The following is an 18,395-nucleotide window of genomic DNA, read 5'->3' as shown; positions in this document are numbered from 1 at the left end:
ACATTGTGTTGCTAGTATGCTTCACTTCGACCGTTCCGTTGACTCCTAGATCACAATATATATCACGCAAGACTGGAGGTTCAACTCAGCAAGCATGCAGCAGATCAGTTTTACTACGCTAGGAATAAACCCAAACTAAACGTCCAGTGGTATCATCACGATGAGGATTAGCGAACAATTAACGTATAAACTCCCCTCCTCCTTCGTCTCTTATACTATCTTGTCTCTCCCACCTTTCAACACCCTACTCCCTTGCACTCCTACAACAGAACACTCCAGCCGATCGTCTTCGCAGATCGCTTGAACTCGAGGACAGCGACCACGACGACACCGACGGACGACTTGGACCCGGACGCGGATCAGGCCCTGGACCTTCCTAAGGCGCAATCGTATAAGCATTCCCATGCTCATTATCGCCACCAGCGTTTGCATGCCCATTAGAGGCATGGTTCACATGACCATTAGCCAGCCCATTCGTATGTCCGTTTGTAAGCCCGCCCGTGGCATGGCCATTCAGTCCATTAGCCACAACATCCTCGCTATCGTAATGTAGACGCAGACTTGTCGGAATAGGACTCTCCTTTGAATTAGAATCGAGATAATGCCGCATCGTGATGCCCGCGAGTTTATGCTCGGTAACGGTAAAACGTCCTTGCTTACCGGGCGCGCGACGTACATTTGGCAGTTTGAATACTTCACGAAGCGTGGCAGCGAGAGAGGGACCGACAAGGCGCGCGCCGAAGCAGAAATGTAGACCGTGGCCGAGTAGAGTGTACTCTTTAAATGGTCGGTGGGGATCCATGATCTCAGGGTTGGGGAACGCAACGGGGTCCATGGCAGCCTTGGACGTGGCAATGAGGATTGTGTGACCCTTTTTGATGGACACGGGGCCACGGACACCGTCGTTGACGGTGATATCTCGGGTGGCAACGCGAGGGAGACCAGGAACCACGCCCACATGGCGCATACCCTCGTAAACGAAACCTTGTAATTCGCGATCCGATTTTGCGGGATCCATGTGCGACAGTTCCACGATTCGCGCCTTGTACTTTTCGTACCCGGGCGAGAGGAATAGGTCGATTAGCAGACTGGCTTGCTGGGTCAGATTTCCGGCCACGGGTGCTCCCATGCCGATACAGTCGCCTACCAAGTCGCCAATGGGCAGCTTGGTGTCGGCAAGGGTGTGGTAGATGCGGTCCGCGTGTGGACCTACTTCAAAGGCGGAGCCCTTGGCCATCCAATCTACTAAGCCTTCAAGACGCCCTGTCTGTGTCTTCAGGTGGGTTTCGAAGATCGAGCGTAGTGGTGCTGCGGCCTGCATCGCGCCTGCTCGCAGTTTCCACTCATTATGTGGCATTATGTTGAAGGATTGGTACATGACTAGCAGTCAATTAGCCGGCTGTTCGTAATTGGAAATGGTTGGTGTTGTAACTTACATAGAACAAGATATGCGAGAAACGCTTCGTGGATAGAGAGTAATCCTCTAGGTTGCTCTTGTGTCTTCAGCGGAAGTGCAAAACGCTCTGCAAGCCAGAGGATTGGCGTGATGTTGGTAACATCGCGAACAATGTCGATACTCATTCTGCCCTTGGCGCCTTTAAGTGAGTTCTGCTTGATGAGTTTCCGTACATTGGTCGTGAAGAACTCATCGATGTTCTTCTCAAAACCCTCCTCGAAGAAGACCTTATGCAGGATTTTGGATCGCTCGTCATGCTTCTTTTGCTCGTCCCATCCGATCATGAAGTCATGTCCAGCCGTGCAGTTGCGAATAGCTGCCTGGTACATGACAACAAAGTTCTCACGGTCCTCGAACACTTTCTTGCAACCTTCTTGCGTCTGGACACTGATGATGTCGTAATCGCTCGGAGGGCGCCTGAGATCATACTGTTCAACCACCTTGTTGCCTGTGAGAATCTCTTTAGCTGCTTTGGGCGTGTAAAAGGGCAGCAGCGCGTAGCTGGAAGTTCCTTTGAATCCACCTGGGAGACCCTGGAAGAGCAGCTTGGGAAATACGCCGCCATATGCTCCTGGTGTACTCTCTGACAGCAGAGCCGCGCCCCACTGCGTAAGAGTGTTACTGTTGAAGTCGTAGCTCAGGAAACGGTCACCGCGAACTAATGCGACAGCATCGTCCAAGATACCTCGACCAGTTGTCTGACCGGGACAAACGCCACTTCCTGGCATAGCAGGCTTCGTGCACTCAGCCATTAATCCCGGGTATAGTTCCATGTTCTCCATATGACCATACAAAAGCTCGGCTGCCCGCGCCGTCTCTTTGTCAGAGCACCAATCCTCGAACGTTTCGTACGGCTTCAGATTAAGATACCGACGGAATTCGTTGAGTGTGCAAACATTGAACATCTCACGGGCTTGTAACTGACCCATGAGATCGACAACCTTAAGACTGGCTGGTGTACCATGAGCACCAAAAGCGTGAGCAGGTTCTTCGATGCAGTCTTTGATCAGCTCTGAGAGTTGAGCATCGTTGAATCTGCCATCAGCTCCTCGCTGAAGGCCTCCGAATGTCCATTCCCACGGCTTCTTGTTCATCAAGTCGTGACCGTACACCTTCATAACCTTGTGGAACATCTCGATTGTTACATCGTCGATGTGACGCAAGTCGGGGAAAACAGAACGGATGATTTCTTCCATCCAATTCTCGTCGGCAGCACTGAGAGCAGCATGCCAGTGGTAGAGAACAGCGAACTCCACGGATACATGACTGCCGGTTCCGCGCTCGACACGTGTACCACCCTGTTTGATCTCTTTACCGAGATCGAGAGACCATTCTGAGTTGGCTCGTGGTGTGTTCAAGATGGCAGCGACGTAGTCTTTCAATACGACTGAGGCAAAGAAGCCAACGTTGATATTGCGAGTAATCTGGAAGATGTCCTCGTCTTGCCTAACAACTTGTTAGACCCATCTAGGGAGTGGAAGGTGTTTAAGACTTACCATTTTCTGCCCGCTTCGTCTAAACTATCCCACGGCTTATATTTGCCGTCCTCGTTCACTGACAGTAATGATTCCGCAATGTGGTTGTGGTTCCTTGAGAACATCAAAAGTACAGCGACTACACCAGGAGGCATCATCATGATGCGCTCCGAGGCGATAGAGTCTGGATATATCAGACCATTCTTGTATGTTCGCACGCGCGGCTGCTCCTTCTCTGTGTTGCCGTACAAGGTGCTGAGGTCAACATAGCTCGAAGTCTCGTTGATCCAAGGATCTGTCCTAGAGGTTTGGAAACATTCGTGAATGACGATAGTTGCGAAAGAGAAGAACAAGCGATTGAGACCAGAAGGATGCTCGCGGAAAGGCCTATCGCGCTTGAGGAGCGCCTCATACACGTCTTCAACGTCGGGCAAGTTTGGTCCTGCAGGTAGTTGTCAGTCCCAATTCGAAAGTCTGTCGCACGGGAGGATTACTTACCTTTCGGTTTTGTTGGAGGCACGTTGCGCGCATACGGCGATCCTGCCTTGCCCATTTCGGGGTTGTGAGGATTGTTTCCCGAGCCGTCGTGCTTCCGGTATCTTGCTGAAGGTCCAGCATGTGTAGGCGTTGGGTGGGGCAAGTCATTCCAGAGCATGCTAATAAACCCGTCTGAGACTTTTGCGCTGAGACCGCTGTTCAGAGGCAGTCCCTGTAGCATCTGGACTCCCTTCTCGAGAAGAAGATCCTTATCGTCCAAAGGCTCGCCTGATGCCAGTGTTGTAATAGCGTCGAGAGCGAATTTGGCATCCTTAACACCGAGACCTCTAATGTCGCTGACAATGCCGGTCTTCTGGTGGTTCTTCAGCCCACTCGCAACTTCCGCAGTTCTGCCATCGCTTGCTTGCGTAGGCTTTCTCCTGATCTTTCCGATCAATGTTTGTATCTGACTAGGCATGATGAATAGTTGTGCGAATAACCATGTGGAAAGGATGGGAATGGGCAGAATATGAATCCCAGGACGGTAGGGAAGTCAGAAAGTAAGTTCAATGCAGCTTGCTGTTGATCTTGGAAGGCGCAATGCTCCCCACACGAGAGCTTGGCCATGGCAAGCAGCGACGAGCCAGTCCCATGACGACGATCGCTAGCAGCTTCGGTGTGTTGATCAGCATATGCACTTGGCGAACAGTGTCCTACGGCTTCCAGTGAGGGCGGGTGAACCCATGCATGCACCAGGGCGGAAAGAGTAGCGCCTTGATCTTGATATCGTCAAAGCTTTGATAGCTGCAATTATGTGAGTGTTGATTGGTTATGAGCTACTTCGTGGAGGGTAGCACTAGACGGGTACTGCGCTACCTTCACTGGGAACTGACAGAGGGGTGTTGAGTAAGTCCAAGAGACGATCTGTGGGCAGCGTCGATAGGACCCACAGTGTAGCAGCACCATTGGCCCCATTGGGGATGGAACTAGAGAGGCCCACCTGTGATGATCCATGGATGGTTTTTGTAACATCACGAAGCATACTCAAAAGAAATGTGTATGCCGCACGGGTACACCTGCCGCGTTTCAGGCTTCAGCACCCAGTGATTGTCTGGGGACCCGTCGTGGTATGATTTTGGTAATCTGATGCCAGGCTGGATGTGCACTTTTGCACAGGTGGCGGTCGACGACGTGATAGACAGAAACGGCGACCTGATCTTGCAACCATTCCAAACAGAGACGTAGACGAAAGCCATAGATGAACTTTCAAGCGATCGGCATCCTGATTGAGCAGCCTTCGGCTAAGTAGTAGAAGAAACCCCTAGCGCTTGCGGGCCCGGAATTGACCGATCCTATTTCCCGGCGGCTGGTCGCGCATTCATCTGCTAGCGAGTGAACAAACGAAATGGAGTTTCAGCTGATGCGGTGGCGGTCAACAACTGGAGCGCGAGCTTGCAAATCTCCGAGCAGGGTGCGGTATCGAGCTAAGTACTAGCATCTACAGTCCGTGGCCTACGGTCTGTCCCGAAGCCGTAAGGTTTACTGTTCGGTTCATCCAAGACGCCGGTGGTGGTTGCGATGAGTGGGAAGTGCGATCGATAATCGAGAAGACGGGAATCGAGACGGCTCTGCACGGACCATGACCCATAAGTGATCGCTAGCAGGGTAGCGCCAGCCACCTCTAAACGACGCGACGTGCTTTTCCAGCTCATATGTCGGCGAGCAGACCTACGCCAGCAACTATCCTCTGATCGGCACAGCTGTGTTGAACGCGCACGCTTATGAAACCAATAGAAGTTGACACGATTGTGATTCCCTGCACCGCACTCAGCATTAGCTTGCGGGGCTTCTCTGTCGGAACGCGTATCATTGCGTGCATCGGTTACCTCCAGCCAGGATGGTGGCCGGAAAACGACATTGGCTCAATTGCGGTGAAAGGGTCATCCAGATTTCTTTTCTACAATCAACTACGGTAGAAGACGGGGCAGCATGCGGTGTATCTGTCGTGTCTCCTGTCAGCCAACGCTGCAACATATGTGTTGCTTCCACATCATCTACATAGATACTTGAAGTGGGGGCGTGGAACAGTGCATGGTAGCTAGTTCGTATCAGCCATCCCAAAATCAATGACCTCTGTAGGGCGGACGGCACTTCGAAAAGGTCAGCGGCTCCTGATTAGCGGCGGGACTACTCCGAACCCACCACACGCGACATCGACATGTCGATAGGCGAGTGTCTTTGCAAGCTGCATTAGCAATGGCGATCAATATCTTAACATGACTTGATACGTTCGGAAGCTTTGGGAACAGGCCGGAGGGGAGCATGCGTCAGTTGTGTTAGGCCACTGCATCCGATCCCCGCGATGATAGAAATCACTTGGCTACCTAAGGCTTCGCAACTGCTTCATTCTAACTACGAAGTTGCTACCCTCTCAGAATCCCCTCCCTGCTCGAGTTCCACGTTGTCAGCATGGCGCGTATAAACCCAGAGCAGTCACGTCTCCCTAGTGGTTCACCCCAGCTTCCCGCACAAACACCTAACAACAACCCTATGGATTACGGAGCAGTATCGCGACGTCCGAATCATGTGACCAAGAAATTTGTCCTGTGCTTTGATGGTACAGGTAACAAGTTCTCGGGTACAGATTCGGATAGCAACATCCTGAAGATTTATCGCATGCTCGATCGCAATGGGGACGATCAATTTCATTACTATCAGCCCGGAATCGGCACCTACGTTACGAAATCCAATGGATCTATGACCCGAACAGGCCGATGGGAGAGGTTTCAGTCGTGGTATGCGAAGGCAAAAGACAGCGCGATAGGTATGTTCGATCGGACTTGGCTGCCAAGCATGAGACCTAATGTAGTATAGGAACTTCATTCGACCAGCACGTTATGGCAGGATATAAGGTTAGTAATTAACTGCCTGAAACAGAGCAGCAGCTCCGGTTGCTCGCTTGAAGGAACAACCATGGCGCATAGCACTGACACGCTTTGGACAGTTCCTGATGAGATACTATACGCCTGGTGATGACATATTCTTCTTTGGATTTTCACGAGGTGCCTACACAGCTCGTTTCCTTGCGGAGATGCTCGATCACGTTGGCCTTCTCTCTGTAAGCGCTTGTTCACCATATATCAAGAAGTTTCTAACATGCAACAGGCTGGAAATGAAGAGATGTGCCAGTTCGCATGGAAGTAAGTACAGCCTGAAGTCATTGTGAAACCCTCACTTACATTTTTGGTCAGAACATTTCAGAAGTGGCAATGTCGACTGCCAGAAGAGAAGGGTAGCAAAAGCCGCAAGTCCGGCGAGAAATCAGAAAAGCTAAAGCTTCTCGAATTCATGTGCGCGTTCAGAGAGACATTCAGCCGCCCTGTCAAACCCATACGCTTTCTTGGTCTTTTTGATACAGTCAACAGCGTGCCTGCATTCGAGAATGCATGGATGCAACGCAGCAGGTTCCCATATACCGCAAGAAGCAGTGCGAACGTAATACGTCATGCGGTTTCTATCGATGAACGGCGTGCAAAGTTCAGACAAGATCTCATCTCCCAGGAGAAGCCAGACAGGTCAATGCTTTACAAACACCGTCATCACAAGCATCGGCAGCAAATGAAGGATATGATCCACGGCGATCATGAGGATCATGATTATGACGAAAAGGATCATGAGGAACACCAAGAGAGAGGTCGGCGGGACACGTTAGCACCGCCTGAGCGATTCAGAGATCCACATGAGACTTCAGGCGTGCGCAGCCGTAGCGCAGACCGCTCACAATTGGATGGTGTTCATGGCTCTGCTACTCCTTCAATGCGATCGTACGACGCAGCAGGAACTTTCAACTCTCAAGACGAGGATGGTGAACAAGACATTCAAGAAGTCTGGTTTCCAGGGTGTCATGCAGTGAGTGCATTTTACCTGGGATAGACCTTCAAAACTGACAATGCGTAGGACATTGGCGGAGGATGGCCTCTCGGTGACGATGATGCAGCGTTGAGTCACGTAGCGCTGGTGTGGATGGTGCGCGAGGCTCAAAAAGCTGGTCTCGACTTCGATGAAGACAAGTTGGAGGCCCTGAGCTGTTGCCATGAGGAACCTACAACCACCGTCTCGCGAGCCCAAAACAATATACCGATGATTGCGATTGATCCTGCATCACCCTCACCAGTCATTCCACGCAAGAATTCGGATGCGCCGTCCATGGATACAGCAGGCTACACTGACGACGACAACATACTTTCTCATCACCGTGAACACCCGAACACACACTTCCATAAACATCTCCACAGCGCCGCAACTAAAGGCCGTATTCATGATGTTCTCCAGTTCAATAATGGCGCCAACCGTATGGGCGTCGTCTCGTGGAACATAATGGAGTATCTACCCTTTCGACGTATGGATCTACAAGAAGACGGAACCTGGAAAGCAATCAGATGGCCTTTGCCTAAAGGCGAGACCCGTGATATACCCGCCGATGCCGTTATCCACAGCAGCGTGATTAAGCGTATGCGCGCAGACCCAACCTACCGTCCTGGCAATCTGATAGTAGGTGGTGGTGGGAGAGGTGTCAGGCACGCACCCAAGGACATGGGTATGGGTCAATGGGTTGTCGCTTGTGACGAAGGCCACCATGTAGGCGAGTGTTTCAAGCGCAGACACCCACCTGAGAGGACAAAGACAGACGAAATGGAACAGCCTGCGTGTGATGGTGGTATGCAGGTAAGCTCCCTCTGATCGTGAAAACCGAGAAGGCAGAACTAATTTTCAGTAGGGAAATTACTTTGCTGGCCGCAAGAAGTCGACTGTCATGTAGACCAAGACACTAGCCCTATGCGCCGCTTCTACCTAGATAGTTCCTGAACACTGCTTCCAATTTACCCCGCTTTTAATCTGGACGTCTTGAAGCCGGTGCTCTTCGCTTTCGATGGTGTCATATAGTGAAGTGTGTTATTGAAATTATAGTGACGTGCATGCCGTACGGCCTCGATACATGATCATTTATATCGTCTTTTCAAATCTTCACTCATCTACCTAACATCTTCTTCAAGGAATCTTGTGCTCAAGCCTTTTGCGCATCGTGACCCCAGTTCTTCAAACTCTTATAGCTCTTACTATCGGTGTCTTTCTTCGCCTTCTCTTCTTGCGCAAGATGCCTCTTGCAATATGCTACTACCTTGCGCATGTGATCGATGTCTTCCTGGTCGTATTTACTAGCTTCTTTCTTTGGATTATTCTGCAAGATGGCAACGATTTTACGGCCTGAATCATGACCGATTGTTTCGCCGGAGCCGTTATCCTTGGACCTGTAGGCGCCTTAGAGACTGTGTATGCCATGCAATTCGCAATGTCAGCATTGCATTAGAAGGAGAGTTTACCAGCCGGCTCCCTCGGACTCTTCGCTGCCGAGCCAGTCTTGTAGCTCGTCTGCTGACATGTTGACAAGCTCGTTGAATTCCCTTGGGGCGCCGTAAGCACTTAGCCTCGCCTCAGTTCACACAAGCTACTCACTCAATTACGGTTTCATTGTCCTTGACCATCTTGCTATGTATTTAGGAATCGTGATAGGTAGTTCGAAATGAGTATTGTCCAGGGTCTTTTTTGCAGAATATGCTGTCGACGTTTCCCAGTTCGATATGCTCAATCCGCTCTTCAGCGTCGCGATGTCATGACATCACGACCATGCCCTAGCGCTACTGATGGCGCCCAGCCCTGGGTCACCAAGAAACGGTCGCACGTGACCTAGCGGAGCGCGTCGCGTATCGCAGTTGGCATGAATGTCTCTCACGCAGCCAGACATTGGCGCAGGGATATTGGCGCAGTAAAGGATACGAAGACTGCATCAAGCTGTATCGTCTCGCCGCGTTCTCGATGCAGTCTATACTCCCTTCCGCACCAGAAGCTGGCGACCTCTCGGGTGCGCTAAACTGTATGGAGCGGAAAACTGCGAGAGTCAGGTCTGAAGCAATTTTGATGTTGGACTGTGTCAGCTATAAATCCAGCCGGAGGTCGCTGTCGTGCGAGAAGTTGCTGCAATGTTGGTTTCGTTGTTCCATCTCCAGCTTTCGTCTCCAGCTTTCGTCCCCGGTGCTTACTACTTAGTGAGAAGTCTTCTCCAGTCTCCGCAGCCTCCGCAACCCCTTCTTCTCCTCACCACACGCAAGCTCCCCTCAAAGTTTTCACACCCACTCCGCGATGTAGGAACTACCGAGATTACGGCCTCACTTTCTCGTCCGCTGCGGGTCGGACATGCCAAGTCAATGGAATGTTCTTAGTGGCTTCCTTGAGCCTCATGTGGGCCTCCTGCACCAATCCGAACCAATCTGTCGCCGCAACCGGCTTACGTTGCATCCAAAACGGGTCCCTCGCTATACCTGACCGGAGGAAGACTGCAAGCGATCGGAGATTGCGAATCAAAACAAGCGCTGCGACAAAGCTTATGCCGGTTCACGCGGCATTTGTTTAAAGAGTCGGAGGGATGGTCGGAGAGAGACTGGTGTTGAGGGTTGCACAGACCTGGATGGGGTCGTACACATCTCCATCATCCCCACTGCCGAGAGAATCTGTCGCATCTTGAAGTGAAGTATCTTCACCGACATGGGCCCGGCCGAGGAATACGCGTCGTTGAATCGACATCCACAAGTCACGCGACTATCAGTAGGTTCCTGGAGATCGGCTGTGCGGCACAACGGTCCCTGAGGCTCGTCGTTGTATGCCATGCATCTGAATGCGGGGTGGGTGTCAGAGGCGTTCAAATCGCATTAGCAGAACGTCCTGTACAACGCCTACCGTCAGATGAGCATGCAAGAACACGATCCGATCCATGTGAACTCGAGGCTGTGTATCTCTTCGGGGGGACTTCCCGGAACGTCGGGCGGATTTGGCTTGGCCGTCGAATCGCGACCAGCTTCCCCACATACACGCCCCTTGTCCCCCAGCGGCTGCGTCGCATTGACAAGCCCACTACTGCAGTTTCAGACCCCCCGGATGACTTCTGTTTGGCTGTGGAGGAGGACAAGCCAAGCCTGTAAGGCCGCTCGCGCGCAATTTCGCGTGACGGCGTGGCGCGTATGACGTAGAGGCCCCGGAGTCGAAAGCTCGGCGCGATGCTGGGCATTACCGCATAACGGGACACGGGATTGGAATTGGCATTGATACTTAAGAATGGATGTGTACCGGACGAGTAACCCCATCTTGCCTTGAATATCAATCTTCCCGTGGCCAAGTCATCTTACAATCATGGGTTTGGGCAAAGTGTAGGTTTTGATCCGGTTGAAGTACGCATACAATTGTGCTAACTTTTACAGTGCTGTCAAGATACGCGGCGCCGAGTGCGGCATTGAAGCCATCATACTTGGAGTGATTACTTCGATAGGTGGTTTCCTGTTTGGTTATGACACGGTATGTACCATATATGTTCTGTTTCCAATCGTCCAACGGCTTATTCAAGATAGGGTCAAATTTCTGGAATGCTCATCTTTGAGGATTTCATTCAGCGATTCGGACAGGACCAGGGCAATGGCGAGAAGGCTTTCAACCCCACGATTCAATCCTTGCTCGTTTCCCTCATGTCCATCGGTACCCTCATCGGCGCACTTGCTGGTGCCTACACTGCTGATTGGTTCGGTCGTCGACGCAATTTGACCCTTGGTGTGGCCATATTCGTTATTGGCAACATCATCCAGGTCACCGCGATGACTACTTGGGTACACATGACAGTTGGTCGCATTGTCGCAGGTCTTGGTGTCGGTATCCTGTCTATTGGCGTACCAATGTACCAATCTGAAGTATGCCCTCGAGAGATTCGTGGTGCCGTCGTCGCATCGTACCAGCTCATGATCACTGTCGGAATTCTCATCTCCAACATCATCAACTACGGAGTCCGCGACAACCCAGGCGAGGATAGCGACGCTGCCTGGAGGATCGTTATCGGCTTGGGAATCGGCTTTTCCATTCCTCTTGGTGTCGGTGTACTTTTCACACCGGAGTCTCCAAGGTGGTTGGCGGGTAAAGGACGATGGGAAGAGGCACGCATGTCAATGGCCCGTCTCCGAGGCCTTGTGCATGACCCCAACCACGAGCTGGTCAACTCGGACTTCAAGGAGATGGAGGATTCCATCAACGAACAACAGAGCGCTGGACAAGGTACCTGGATGGAATGCTTTACTGGCCAGCCATCCGGCATTCCGCTTCTTGCTTACCGAACCCTTCTCGGATGTGCTCTGCAATTTTTCCAGCAGTGGACCGGTGTCAACTACTTTTTCTACTACGGAGCGACCATCTTCCAATCGGCAGGTATTGACGACCCTCTCCAGGTTCAACTCATTCTTGGCGCCGTCAATGTAGTCATGACCATTCCTGGATTATGGCTCATTGAGCGAGTTGGTCGTCGTGTGCCTCTCGTCGTTGGTGGTCTGTGGCAAGCTGTCTGGCTGCTGATTTTTGCTATCATCGGTGTCGTGCTACCGCCACAGGACAACCCGGCTGCTGGTATTGTTATGATTGTCGCTGCTTGCATGTTCATCGCAAGTTTTGCTTCTACCTGGGGGCCTTTCATTTGGGTTATCATTGGAGAGACGTTCCCACTCCGCACTCGCGCGAAGCAGGCCTCTTTGGCTACTGCTTTCAACTGGCTCGGTAAGCTATACATCTTCAACACATCAAATCTATTCACTAACGCTCCATGTTAGGCAATTTCTTGATCGGTTTCCTTACACCGTACGCTGACGATGGTATCGGCTATGCCTTCGGTTTCGTCTTCTTCGCATGCAACTTCGTTGCGGCGGGTATCGTTTACTTCTTCGTATTCGAGACCAAATCATTGTCTTTGGAGAATGTCGATATCATGTACTCGGACCCAAGCATATCGGCTAGGACCAGTAAGAAGTGGATCCCAGCTGGATACATCAGCCGTAACGAACGTGACGACACTTATTGGGAGCGTCGTCACAGTGCTGTTGGTGCTACTGGTGCTGCTGCATCGGAGAAGGTCGGCGACAAAGATGTTGATACTTCGCCTGAGAGGGGCATGTCAACGCACCACGAGAGGGTTTAAATATACTCCCATGGTCAAATACAGGATATCTTTACCTAGGCAGTCCGGGTTAGAGATGTTCTCGCACTGCCGCTGTCTTCTAGCGGCTCCTCCATTTTAGCACTGCGCTACATACCGCCAAGAGGCGTACATAATTCAGACTTTATTCAATTTCAACACATTAACAATTCGCTGCCTCTGTGATGTGAGAAGCTCTTTTGCATTCCGGAAAGGTGCCGGCACAGCCACCCCTGCTAATTTTAGCGTGGCGCATGTCACAAACACAAGCGGCAACGCGTCAGCTCCACGTCTTCTCTCCAGCCACTCTCCGCTTTCAAACAACAAGATACAGTGTCCTCGCTCGTTTTACACTTCTGCCGCTCATTATCTAGGATTCTTTTCTGCCCAGCTACGAACACTGGAATACCGGAAGATACGAATACGGAGCTATGCCGCCAGCAGTACCACTTCACAACAACAGCAACCTCGCCAAATTAGCGCGTCGGGCCCTGGTCACAGCGGGGCCGGCTGTCGCTTCGCAGGCCTCGCATCACTTTGAGCGCCGCGGATTGAGTGTAAATCATACTCAAGGAGTTACGCTGGGTGTTATTGCTGCATATGTTGTTGTTATTGCGTTGTTGTGGAATTTACCGTATGTGCGATGGGTGTTGTGGCCGTTCAAGGTATGTGCACCGTAGTAGCCCTAGGAGAAGATGGTCTGGAATTGAGATCATCAGTGTGGTTGATGACCGGGTTCCTTGAGCTTGCAAAATCAGCATAACAGGAGACATGGATGGCTGATTGAATCCACAGATGCTAGTCATTGCCTTCCACGAATTCTCCCATGCAATAACGTCTTGTTGTACTGGTGGGCGAGTAGAATCAATCTCTCTTGATCCTCATGAGGGAGGTGTGACACACATGCGCGGCGGCAAGCAATTCATTACTCTCCCTGCTGGCTACTTGGGGTCTTCATTGATCGGCGCTTTACTTACATTCTGCGGTTTCAACATCGTGGCCTCCAAAGTAGCGAGTATCGTGCTAGGCGTATGTTTCCTACTGACATTGTGGTGGGCGAGAAAAGACTGGTTGACGATTGTGACCATTCTGCTCAGTGTAGGGTTGCTTGTGGCGTTCTGGTTCATCGAACATGGCGAAGCGTTAAGGTTCATGGTCGTGAGTACCCCTTCTCGTTCCTTCGAAAACCGTCGAACTAAAATCTTTCCAGCTCTTTATCGGCGTCATGTCTTCTCTATACAGCGTGTGGGACATCTGTGACGACCTCATCCTCCGCAAGGTTAATTCTTCCGATGCCAGCGTCTTCGCCAAGCGGTATGGCGGTTCATCGCAATGCTGGGGCGTCATCTGGTCACTTGTCTCGTTGATTTTTATGGTTTGCGGAATCCTCGCGGGGTTGGCAGCCTTCAAACAGAGTTTCGAACAACAAGAGAAGGACAGTCAAGACTTCATTCCTACCGTGCGCATGATGATGCGGGTATGAGACTTCATCTGAGGATATGATATGGTATGGACGGCTCAAAATATGTATCTGGACGGCACCGGGAGATCTGCAAAATTTGGTTGGCGATGATATACCCTTATATGCGCGTAGTGTTGAGCTTTGTATTGCTCAGATCGTTCCACGACAGCGAAATGACATAGTATTCACCTCTCAGTGGAGAAAAGAACAGGTCCCTATGCGGATCTAGTTGAGTTAAAGAGTCATTGCCGTAGGCATGATGACCACCACTGTTAGACCGAACCACAAGGAAAGCGGGATGCAACTCTAATCGTCACCACATGTTGAATATCCAAATCACCAGCCACTTTGATCAGCAAGGCGTACATCCGCTCGACATCCAACGCAGGTCCTTCCGGGCGTACTTCCCGTCAACTTACTCTCTCTCAAAGAATCCGCCAAACGCGTCCTTCAAAGCCTCTTTCACACTCTCCAACACAACCTTGTCCTCGTCACACTGTCTCTCAACTTGCAGTAAAAGCATGTCGTAGACCACGCGACCCGTCTCATGGCCCTTCCCAAGCGATTGCAACCTGCTTGTCAACACCCTCCATTCCAACACCTCGTCGTCCTTCGCTTCTTCCAGTTGCTTCTTCGCAAGCTCGTAATCTTCGTCTCGCTTCAATATCGCCTCGCGATAGGTATCAGCGTCCTTGCGAGACTCCTCTAGCTCTTCGTTGGCAATGTCAAGGGCACCTTTGTGGGCATGGAGCTCGGAGGTTTGGTCGCGATACGTGGCTTGAAGAGAAGCGTGGGAGGCGAGAGCGGCGTGGTAACGGTCGGTCAATCTGCAGCATTGAACACAGAGCAACTTGATCTGGCTGCTGCTGTAGGCTGATTTGGCTTTCTCGGCTGCCAGCTCTTGTTTCGTTCTTTGAAGTTCGGCCTTTTGAAGGAGAAATTCACGCTGGAGGATAGAGTGTGCATGAAGTTGGCGTTTCTAGCGGAGGTTAATGACCACTCCAAACTTGGGTATACAAATCGCTGTCCATTTATTGTATGTACTCACAGAAGCAATTTCAGTGGTGTGCTTTGTCTTTTTGGATGAGGGTTCTGGGGACGATTCCTCTGCGGGCCGCTTGCTCGTTCTTGGATCTGTGGTCGGTACCATCAGGCCACGGGACTTCAGCAGCGCGACTCGTCGTTCGAGCTCGGTCATGTTGACTCGATCGCGGCTTAGACTCATTGGACAGTGCTGCTAGTAGTTCGTAGAGCAAGGTTGAAGTTGGTGCGAAACAGACTAAGGCACAGAGATGCAAGATATACGTGCGCCAGTTCTTCATCTCTAGGTGAATAACAGTTGATCGTGGGTCACATATCGAGTGAGTAGCTTTGAAAGTGGAAGTGAAATGTGATAGCGGCTTGCTAGGAGATGACTAAAGCCAGGGTGAAGCATTAATACTTGCGTTCTAGCCAAGATGAAGGCGAAGGTGAAAAGTGCCCAATCGAGAGCGGCCTTGAGTTTCACAGCCCAGAAAAGCTGCCTGATAGAGATGTAGACGCTCTCTTGACTATGAGGCATCTAATGCAGTCCCACTCCCTTCACTCCCTCAAAAAGCGCGTCCTCCCTGACTAATACATTTCGACTCAGGTCCTTCTTTTGCACACTCCGGATACCGCTTAAATGCAAGGTCAGCTCCAGCTCACCTACCAAACTCTTGAGTACATGCTCCACGCCCTTTTCTCCTCCGAGTGCCAGACCATACACGTATGGTCTACCAACTAGCACACAGTCAGCACCCAACGCCATTGCTTTCGCGATGTCAGCACCAGATTGAATCCCACTGTCAAAAAAGATTGTCAACTTGTCCCCAACAGCATCAACGATATGTGGCAATACGCCCAAGGAGGAATTTCCACCATCAAGCTGCCTCCCACCATGATTGCTCACAACAACGCCCTGCACACCAACCTCGACCGCTTTTCTCGCATCGGCCAAGCTCTGAATGCCCTTGAGCACGATCGGCCCATCCCAGTGCCTCTTTAAAAACTCTACATCCTCCCAACTATGGCTCTCCCCGGGGAAGATTGTCCTCATCCATTCTGGCGCCGCAGTCTCCATTTTACTCTCCACATCCACGCCATGCCTCTCCTCGAACTGTTTCCGGAACACAGGATCTGTCATACCGAGCTCCACGCCCGTACGATCTGCGCGCATAAAGGGGTTGTATCCATTATCCATATCTTCGGGCCGCCAGCCAAGGATATATGTATCTAGCGTTACGAACAGAGCTGTGAAACCGGATTTCTTTGCACGCTGGAGTAGAGATATAGTAATGTCGTCGTGTTCGCGTGAGGGCCAGTAGAGTTGGTACCAGCGTTGGCCGTCGGAGCCGTTGGCTGCGGCGGTATCTTCTATACTCGTGCTACTCGCTGTACTTAGGATGTATGGAATAGCTTCTTTGGCTGCGGCTTTTGCGGCGGCGACTTCGCCTTGGGGGTTGAAGATCTTTAGTACGCCGACTGGCGCCATGGCTATGGGCGCTACCATTTTCTCGCCAAAGATTTCGGTCGTTAGGTCGGGGAAGCCCGTGTACTTTACTAGGCGGTTCGGCACAATGGACCATTTCCTGAAGGCATTGCGGTTTTTGTTTGTTGTTTCTCGTACTCCAGCCGATCCGTAGACGTAGCCTTTGGAGTCGGCTGACATGCGGCTACAAGCCAATTCTTCCCATCTATCGGCCTGAAATGTGAGCGGTGGGCGTTCAAAGTCTAGCCCGCGTGTGTATGTTTGCATCTCATAGTCAACGGCATCTTGTTCTGGTTTGTGGTTTTGGAATTTGGGATGGTGTTGGGTTGCTGTGGGCTCGGACATGGTGATGTGGTAGGATTCGGGTTGCCCTTGGGATTGAAGTGATGGAACCCGTCAGGTGAGAATGAGCGATGGGAGTACAGACAGAGCTATTCGAGTGGTGACAGACGCTCACTGGAGCATAATGCACGTCACATCATGACAGCTTTACCGGATACTTTCGGAAACAAGGTAGTGCAGGGCCTAATGGCGCATCCCGCACTGGGGCAGTCTTGTGAAGCTTAGGTGTGAGCTATTTGTCGACTATTTAGTGTACCTTAGTGGAGACGCAGGATTGTGTTGTCTGTTGGTGCATGTTGCGTCAATGGGTCTCCAGATGAGGGGGGAGCATGACAGTGCAGTGACGTCACGCGCTGTCATGGCAAAGTATGCCCAAGCAGAGCGACGTGAGGAAGTGTGTTGAAGCAAATGGAGTGGGTGGGGACATATGTCCGCCTGGTGAATCATTTCTATCCGTCTAATAATGTGCCTCTATACCTCCAATCCATGATGATAGCGTGTGCAAAGCATGCAGCCTCTGCTTCGGAAGAAAAGCGGGCGTCCCAAACTCCATCAATGCAAATATCGATCATCGCAGTATAACAAGCAAGGCTAAATGAAACGTCTAAACAGCGACGCAGCCGCCGTCAATCTTCAAATGTCCACCAGTCATGAACTTGCTGTCTTCGCTGACGAGGAATGCAACGACGCTGGCCACGTCATCTGGGGTGCTGAAGCGGTCGAGTGCAGTCTCCTCCTTGAGCTCTGCCAGCCTCTCCTTGTTCCAGCCGTCCTTGTAGCCCTGTGTTTGGATGATGCTCGTGTGGATGGTGTTGACGCGGATGTTGAGCGGACCAAGCTCTTCAGCGGCGGTAAGGGCGATGCCGCGCAGGGCGAACTTGCTGGCGCTGTACGAGATGAGGTTGGGGAAGCCGCGAAGACCGGCGATGGAGGATCGGATGATGATGGAGCCGCCACCAGAGGTGGTCTGCATGGCTGTAGCAGCGTACTTGACGCCTAGGAATGCTGGGGGGTCAAGAGTCAGCGGGGGGTGACGTTGTCGAAGAGACAGGGGAGTGACATACCAGACTTGGCGTTGATGGTCATGATGCGGTCAAAGTCGTCTTCGGTGACGTCGAAGATGCTCTTGGACTCGCCGCGATGGCAGCAGTTGAGCAGGGCAGCGTCGAGCCTCTCGAAGCGTTGCACCACCTTCTTGGCGCATGCCTCGACGTCGGGCTCCTTGGTCGCGTCGGCGACAATGGTGAGCAGGCGCGACTCGATGGGCGAGCCTGTGGGAATGGCGGCCTTGAGGACGGGCACGGCAGCCTCGAGAGCACCCTGGTCGATGTCGATGAGGGCGACGTTGCAGCCTTCGATAAGCAGGCGGCCGGCAGACTCGACGCCCACCTTGCCGCCTCCGCCCGTGATCATGACGACCTTGCCCTCCAGGCGTTGGATGGGCAGCGGCCGTGTGAGGTTGGTGGATGTGGGCGCGCGCTCCATGCCCGGCCGCGGGGGCTTGTTCAGGTTGAGGGTCGAGATGCTGGCGCCAGGCGTGCGCAGGCTCTCGGTCGTGTTTGCTCGCTGCATGATGGTGGTGGTGGTGGTGGTCAAGTCGGCCGTGGAAGTCGTGATGG

At 51.9% G+C, this 18,395-nt stretch overlaps 8 protein-coding genes across 8 annotated transcripts; 3 read left to right on the top strand and 5 right to left on the bottom strand.

The window, feature by feature from the left end:
• Positions 1-376: 376 nt before the first annotated feature.
• AA0111_g9320 (Psi-producing oxygenase A) lies at positions 377-3,886 on the bottom strand (the record flags this gene model as incomplete). Its single annotated transcript, XM_028655866.1, has 4 exons — positions 377-1,380; positions 1,437-2,902; positions 2,953-3,373; positions 3,430-3,886. The coding sequence occupies 4 exons, from the start codon at positions 3,884-3,886 to the stop codon at positions 377-379; spliced, it is 3,348 nt and encodes a 1,115-aa protein (XP_028503155.1).
• Positions 3,887-5,877: 1,991 nt separating this feature from the next.
• On the top strand, positions 5,878-8,227 carry AA0111_g9319 (hypothetical protein; the record flags this gene model as incomplete). Its single annotated transcript, XM_028655864.1, has 7 exons — positions 5,878-6,232; positions 6,283-6,320; positions 6,413-6,526; positions 6,574-6,608; positions 6,660-7,317; positions 7,366-8,133; positions 8,186-8,227. The coding sequence occupies 7 exons, from the start codon at positions 5,878-5,880 to the stop codon at positions 8,225-8,227; spliced, it is 2,010 nt and encodes a 669-aa protein (XP_028503101.1).
• A 246-nt stretch (positions 8,228-8,473) lies between these two features.
• Positions 8,474-8,951, bottom strand: AA0111_g9318 (hypothetical protein; the record flags this gene model as incomplete). Its single annotated transcript, XM_028655863.1, has 3 exons — positions 8,474-8,717; positions 8,790-8,870; positions 8,923-8,951. 3 exons carry the CDS (start codon positions 8,949-8,951, stop codon positions 8,474-8,476), a joined length of 354 nt encoding a protein of 117 aa, XP_028503102.1.
• Positions 8,952-10,650: 1,699 nt separating this feature from the next.
• AA0111_g9317 (High-affinity fructose transporter ght6) lies at positions 10,651-12,466 on the top strand (the record flags this gene model as incomplete). Its single annotated transcript, XM_028655862.1, has 4 exons — positions 10,651-10,667; positions 10,719-10,812; positions 10,866-12,048; positions 12,102-12,466. 4 exons carry the CDS (start codon positions 10,651-10,653, stop codon positions 12,464-12,466), a joined length of 1,659 nt encoding a protein of 552 aa, XP_028503109.1.
• Positions 12,467-13,366: 900 nt separating this feature from the next.
• On the top strand, positions 13,367-13,946 carry AA0111_g9316 (hypothetical protein; the record flags this gene model as incomplete). The annotated part of the gene is made up of 2 exons (XM_028655861.1): positions 13,367-13,621; positions 13,674-13,946. 2 exons carry the CDS (start codon positions 13,367-13,369, stop codon positions 13,944-13,946), a joined length of 528 nt encoding a protein of 175 aa, XP_028503110.1.
• Positions 13,947-14,340: 394 nt separating this feature from the next.
• On the bottom strand, positions 14,341-15,123 carry AA0111_g9315 (hypothetical protein; the record flags this gene model as incomplete). Its single annotated transcript, XM_028655860.1, has 2 exons — positions 14,341-14,904; positions 14,974-15,123. The coding sequence occupies 2 exons, from the start codon at positions 15,121-15,123 to the stop codon at positions 14,341-14,343; spliced, it is 714 nt and encodes a 237-aa protein (XP_028503107.1).
• A 363-nt stretch (positions 15,124-15,486) lies between these two features.
• AA0111_g9314 (putative lactate 2-monooxygenase) lies at positions 15,487-16,779 on the bottom strand (the record flags this gene model as incomplete). Its single annotated transcript, XM_028655859.1, has 1 exon — positions 15,487-16,779. One exon carries the CDS (start codon positions 16,777-16,779, stop codon positions 15,487-15,489), a length of 1,293 nt encoding a protein of 430 aa, XP_028503108.1.
• Positions 16,780-17,380: 601 nt separating this feature from the next.
• On the bottom strand, positions 17,381-18,348 carry AA0111_g9313 (hypothetical protein; the record flags this gene model as incomplete). Its single annotated transcript, XM_028655858.1, has 2 exons — positions 17,381-17,781; positions 17,841-18,348. 2 exons carry the CDS (start codon positions 18,346-18,348, stop codon positions 17,381-17,383), a joined length of 909 nt encoding a protein of 302 aa, XP_028503105.1.
• Between the last annotated feature and the right edge of the window lie 47 nt (positions 18,349-18,395).

The sequence above is a fragment of the Alternaria arborescens genome (genome assembly GCF_004154835.1).
Source record: "Alternaria arborescens strain FERA 675 chromosome Unknown contig_26, whole genome shotgun sequence".
Lineage (NCBI taxonomy): Eukaryota > Fungi > Ascomycota > Dothideomycetes > Pleosporales > Pleosporaceae > Alternaria > Alternaria arborescens.
This window is presented reverse-complemented; position numbering and strand designations above follow the sequence as displayed.